At 43.0% G+C, this 6533-nt stretch overlaps 1 protein-coding gene across 1 annotated transcript; it reads right to left on the minus strand.

Annotated features, from left to right (window-relative positions):
- Positions 1–2573: 2573 nt before the first annotated feature.
- On the minus strand, positions 2574–3566 carry LOC135980267 (olfactory receptor 10A4-like). Its single transcript, XM_065580308.1, has one exon. It carries the CDS (start codon positions 3564–3566, stop codon positions 2574–2576), a length of 993 nt encoding a protein of 330 aa, XP_065436380.1.
- Between the last annotated feature and the right edge of the window lie 2967 nt (positions 3567–6533).

Raw genomic sequence — 6533 nt, forward strand, 5'->3', positions numbered from 1 at the left:
TGCTGACCCTCAGCAACTCATCACAGTGGAAGGGGACACTGTTTCTGGTGGATGTTATATCTTTTGGATGAGCTGTAAATGAAAGATCTTTCCTGACCACCGTGGCCATGAATGAGTCTATGGGGCTGTTTACAAGTGGAGGGGGCAGCAGTGGCACATACACACACATTGAGCATGGCTCATTTCCTCCTGTGGGGGGGACAGTCACTCACTCACTCACATGTGCACGCACATACAAACTGAGGATGGCTCATTACCCCAAGCAGGTAGAAACAGTCTCTCTCTCTCTCTCTCTCTCACACACAGACTCTCACACACACACATGCTGAGCAGGGCTCATTCTCTCCATCTGTGGACAACAATCTGTTGCCTGATCTATTGAATGTATCTTGATCATATTACCAGTTTACTTCCCCTATTCATCATTCTGAAACTTGGTAGGTTCTTGTCCCAAGATCAGGCCCAGTATTATCAGAATCACTGTTCAGTTGGGAACCCCCATGTGCATGGTTGCAACACTCACACTTAGGAGATTACATTATATGGAAAATGGATTTATTAACACAGTTAGGAAATTCACAAACACTCCATCCCAGCACGGCCGTTAGCCATAATACAGAAGGAGCTGAGCATCCCTATACTTACACTACCCCTTGCAAAACAACCCAAAGAGTTAAGTACAGAGGGGTAGCCGTGTTAGTCTGGATCTGTAAAAAGCATCAGAGAGTCCTGTGGCACCTTTAAGACTACCAGATGTATTGGAGCATAAGCTTTCGTGGGTGAATACCCACTTCGTCAGACGCATGTAATGGAAATTTCCAGAGGAAGGTATAAATATGCAGGCAAGAATCAGTCTGCAGATAACGAGGTTAGTTCAATCAGGGAGGAAGAGGTCCTCTGCTGGCAGTTGAGGTGTGAACACCAAGGGAGGAGAAACTGCTTTTGTAGTTGGCTAGCCATTCACAGTCTTTGTTTAATCCTGATCTGATGGTGTTAAATTTGCAAATGAACTGAAGCTCAGTCCAAAGAGAAACCACTGAGCTTCAGTTCATTTGCAAATTTGACACCATCAGATCAGGATTAAACAAAGATTGTGAATGGCTAGCCAACTAGCCCAATGAGCCCAATGCTAGCATTTCTCCAGCATTGGGCTCATTTTCATATGTGTTCTCATTCATGTTGCTATTCTCAGTTGCCCCCAATCTTTATCCAACACATTATCCATTGAATTTTACAGAGCCTATATATTATTCATGCACAAGTGTTAATAACCTAATGCCTAAAATGTTCTTGCTGAATTTGTAGTTTCTGGAACATGTTGCCCTAGGCCACTCTGCTTCTAAGTTTCTCAGAGAAAGGGAGTTTTTTTGTTTATCATTACATGTATGTAACTCTCACTTCTTCCAACATGACACATTGCTTATCTTCTTAACAGTATCATTTTAAACAAATCAGCAAATTATATCAAAGAGAAATAATAAAAGCCAAGACATACAGCCAGCCAGTGCATCTTAAAAATGCATTACAGGGATATTTAGGGAAAGAAGGCATATAGTCCTGTAATTGCTGAGCTAGGGATAGAGGTTTTAAATTTGGTATTTATTATACGTAGGAAGTGATATAGGTAGACAAGCCAACAGAGTAGTATTTCTCATTATAAGAATATACAAATGTATGTTATCATATAGTTATACAAAGATGTGCCATATACACAGGCTTTTGGTGCAATATTGTGATACATTGATCAGACCACTTATATGAGTTTATAACACAGCTATTCTTTTACATAGGTAATATAAACCATGTACAGTGCTTCTCTGACTCAGGAATCACCAGGTTGAAATTCTCTGCCCTGCGTTAAGCAGGATGTCAAACTAGATGATCAAAATGGTTCCCCATGGCCTTTTAATCAATGAATCTATGGTATGCACCATGATCTGCTAGCATAGGCTCTGAACCTGTGCAAAATGCCATAGAAGTCAGTAGCCAGCTCCTCGAGTTGTTGTTTGACCTGATCATGTTAGGCATTGAAAGATCCATCAGAGTGTAACATAGGAAGCCATTCATAAGTGTTGAGGAATGTTATTTAAAATTAGACCAGAGGGAGCACTGGGGAAATGCAATCAAGAGACAGGCCAAAAAAATCCAACCCAGGAAAAGGAGAAGCCTAAATATACTTTTCTGTAGAGCAGGTTGGAATTTTTCAAGTATTAAAATTTTGATGAAAATTGTTAAAATTGCACAAACCAAGGTCAGTGTTTCATGAAATATTTCTCATTTTGAGCTTATTTTTTGATTTGACATTTCACATTTTGAAGATATAAAATCAAGACACTACTTGGACTACATTTTCTCATTTGATTTTTCAGTGAAGTTTAAATCCTGTTAATAGGTTCTATCAAATTTTCATCAAAATTTAAATATTTAAAACATTTATGAGTTTCTTTTCCCATTTTCCCGACAGGTTTACAAGAGGTCAAAGTTTTTCAAATGGCAAAATTTCAATTAAAAAAATGAGGGTCATCAGGAGTAATTCAACAAATTGTTTATGAATTTTCCTCATTCCCCCTATTTTAATTAACTCTATCTTTCATTCCCTGTTTTCTCTGGTTGTGTGAAAAGATGCTCTTCTCTACTGTTTTTCTAAAGGCTCTCTTCACGTCTTTGTTCCTCAGAGTGTATATTATGGGGTTCAACACTGGTCCCACAATTGTGTTCATGAGTGAAAGCATTTGATCACTCTCCAGGGTGAAGCTAGACTTGAGCCCCAGGTAAGTGATAAGAGCCATTCCATAGAACAAAGTCACCACCATGAGGTGGGAGGAGCAGGTGGAGAAGGCTTTATTCCTTCCCTCCACCGATGGCAGCATGAAGATGGTGGAAATAATGCAGATGTAAGACAGGATTATCAATAAAAAAGGGCCTATGATTAACAGAACTGACACAGTGAAGACCATAATCTCATTTTTGGATGTATCCGTGCATGCCATCCTCAACACTGGTAGGATATCACAGAAGTAGTGGTGGATGCGGTTGGAGCCACAGAAGGGCAGGCTGAAGATCCAAGTGATCTGAGCTACTTCCACTGAGATGCCAATGATCCATGAAGCACCCACAAGATGTGCACACGCCCGGCCACTCATGATAGTTTTGTAGCTCAAGGGGTGACATATGGCCACGTAACGGTCATACGCCATGACTGCTAGGAGGCAGCATTCCGTCAGGCCCATGATGGTGATGACATACATCTGGGCAGCGCAGCCCGCAATGGTGATGGTCTTTTGCTCCACCAGGAGGTGAATCAGCAACTGAGGGACCACACTGGTGGTGTAGCAGATTTCCAAGAATGACAGGTTCACCAGGAAGAAATACATGGGGGTGTGGAGTGAGGGGTTTAGCTTTATAAGGAGGATAACAAGCAAGTTCCCCATCAGGGCTAACAGGTAGGTGACCAGAAGCACCAGAAACAGAACGATTTGCAGCTTGTCAAGGTTTGAAAACCCCACCAGGATGAATACATCAGAGATGGTCTGGTTCTCTCCTGGGTTGCTCTCAGAATAGATCATCTGTATGGGGTGACAAAGAAAGAGACTGAATCTGAGGTTCTATTTTTCCTCTTCGAACACATTTTTTTCAGTCTACATAAAAAAGCAAAAAGGGATCTCTTTCTTTCTTTCTTTCTTTCTTTCTTTCTTTCTTTCTTTCTTTCTTTCTTTCTTTCTTTCTTTCTTTCTTTCTTTCTTTCTTTCTCCTCTGAGAATGTTATTCTTTAGCCACATTTACCAAATAAGATTTCTCAAATGAGGGCAAATGCTGATCTCATTCGGCTCTTAATCATGAGAATTGTTATATGAATGCAAGTATTCCCACTGCAGTTAGAAGTCACAAAAGTGAGGACTACTCACATGAATAAACTGATGCTGCTGAATCCAATTGGTTTGAAGCCCTTTGAAGAATGAGAAGCATGATAAATGGTGAAAACAATGGGGGATTTTGGCCTTTTGTGTACTAAAAATGTTATTCTTCCCTAAATATTAGAGAACAATTGCAATCATTCCATCCTTTATCATCACAGTATCTGAAATGCATTTGTTTCTCTCAACATACAAAAGAAGAGCTAGGACCAGTACCTTTGCTGGTGTAAATTTTAACAGCTCCATGGGTATAAAAAGAGCTATACTTATTTACACCAATTGAAGATCTTTGTCTTATGACATTGCTATAAAGAATTTTACAAGAATGAAGATCCTAGAATGTTAGAAGGTTTTCCACAGATGTTTTACTTCAAGGTTACTTGTTGACAAGGAACTTCCTAATAATGGGCATGAAAGTGAAATGACAGAGTTGAAATAAAAATGAGCAATAACAAAGATATTGTATTTTGCATACCCTTAGCACCTTCAATATGTGGCTCTCAAAGCAACACATCAAATAATAGTGAGCTACTAAGGGGGAAACGGGGAATGATTAGGGGAATGATGGGGTGAAGAGACTGGGTTTACACTGCGAGTCAGCATTTCTGATACCTGAAACTCTGCCATCGCTACAGAACCATTCTCCTGGAAATTGAACACACACACATACACACACACATACACACACATTAAAAGGGAATGAAGTAGAGAAAATTAAATCCAATAACCAAAGCACACTGTAGTGGAGCTCTATGCAGAGTGCACTACACAGAACAATTTAAAACAAAAGGGAATGTTTTTCTCTAAATAGCGAGACCTGGGGAAGAGGTGGGAATTCTTCTGCCTCTCTTAAGAGATACTCTGGGGAGCCTCTATTGATGTTTGTGAGTACTTTCCTCACCACGACCATTGCACTAAATACAGAGCTGGCTGGAAAATGTGAAATTCCAATATTCCAATATTTGTTTTCACCCTGAATTTATATGAAAAGTTGAAATAGCGAAACCCCTAATTTCGATTCAGAAGAGTCTATATGAAATCAAATGGAAAATTGAAAACTGCCATTGACATCAACATTTTTTCATGGAAAACATCAATACTGAGGAAATCATAGTTTCAGAAGGGATTTGGATTTATTTCTTTATTTGTTGGCTGACATTTGGATGGGCAAATGTAGAAATTTACTCATCATTAGGAGTAAGGTCTGTATAGATGCTTTTCACTGGCAGTTGAGTGATATTTTCACAGCTCTTGAAGGCATCTGGACACTCCATTTATATACAGGAGAACATGAAATCAACAAAAGAAACAGACATTATGTGTAGAGCCCTGCAAATCCGCAGGTATCCGCTTTATATCCGCGGATATCCGTGGACTATTTTTGCAGATAGCAGCGCAGATTCAGATACAATTTTTTTACGTGTGCAAGGCTCTGATGGTAGCAGCCGGGTGGTCAGCTGTGAGGAGCTGCAGTGCGGACCCTCTACATGCACTGGGCGGAGGTCCTGGGGGCAGGGACACGGGCCGGGGGCTGCTCTGGGCTCCATCCAGGGCAGGTGGATGGTCCATTGCAGCTGCCCACCCAGCTCTTACCATGGCCGGCCTGCGGCTCCAAGCAGGCCCTCCGCCGGAGCCAGAGAGCTGTGCTGGCAGCTGTGGGGAGCCTGGGTTCCTCCACCTGCCCTGGGCGGAGGGCCCGAGCAGCCTCCAGCCCATGTCCCTGCCTCCCAGACCCCGCCTAGGGCCAGTGCAGGGATGCAGGCTCCCTGCAGTTGCCAGTGCAGCTCTCTGGCTCCAGAGGGAGGTGGAGGGGCTCAGAGCCCTAGCCTGGCCATCCTAAGAGTCAGGAGGGCAACTGTGCAGAGTCGCCATGGTCGCTCCACCTGCCCGGTGTGTGGGTTCTGAGTAGCCCCCGGGCAGTTCCACAGGTCACCCTCCCCTCCATCTCCAGCAAGGGCAGCATGGAATCCAGACGGGGACCGCGGCAGACCCTCCACCTGCCCGTGGGGTGGGGTGAGGGGATGAGAGCAGCCCCAGGCTGTGTTCCCACCCCACAGGATCCCCACCTGGCTGAGGGCAGGTGGAGGGTCCACGACTCCCACACAGCTCTCCCCGACCATGCTCAGGCAGAGGTGGGTCTCAGAGCCTCAGCCTGGCCATGGTAAGTAGAGCCCTGCAAATCCATAGATATCTGCAGATATCCACATCCATGCATGTGAATGTCTGCAGACAATTTTTGTGGATTGTGTATCGGATGCAGATATGCATTTTTTGTATCTGTGCAGGGCTCTCATTATGTGGAGAGAGGGTTGAAGTAAATTCAGTTAAAAGAGACAACCACTTAACTCTTGGGCACCAGGTGTGGTGCATTCACCATGGTCGGATCCTAGGAGTGGACTCTCCTATTAAAAGAGATCAGATTGAGCTCTCCCAGCCAACTGTATTCAGATCCAAATAAAAGACCCATCTCAAGAAAAACATTTCCATTTTGATTCAATGGATGATGATAAGGATTGGGGAACTGAGGGCAGTAAGGACGAGAGGAGGGAGAAGCAAGAAACACCACCAACAAAACAACAACAGCAACAAAATAATATATAGAGCTATGGCCTGATGATG

This window comes from Chrysemys picta, unplaced genomic scaffold (assembly GCF_011386835.1).
Source record: "Chrysemys picta bellii isolate R12L10 unplaced genomic scaffold, ASM1138683v2 scaf2460, whole genome shotgun sequence".
Taxonomy (NCBI): Eukaryota; Metazoa; Chordata; order Testudines; family Emydidae; genus Chrysemys; species Chrysemys picta.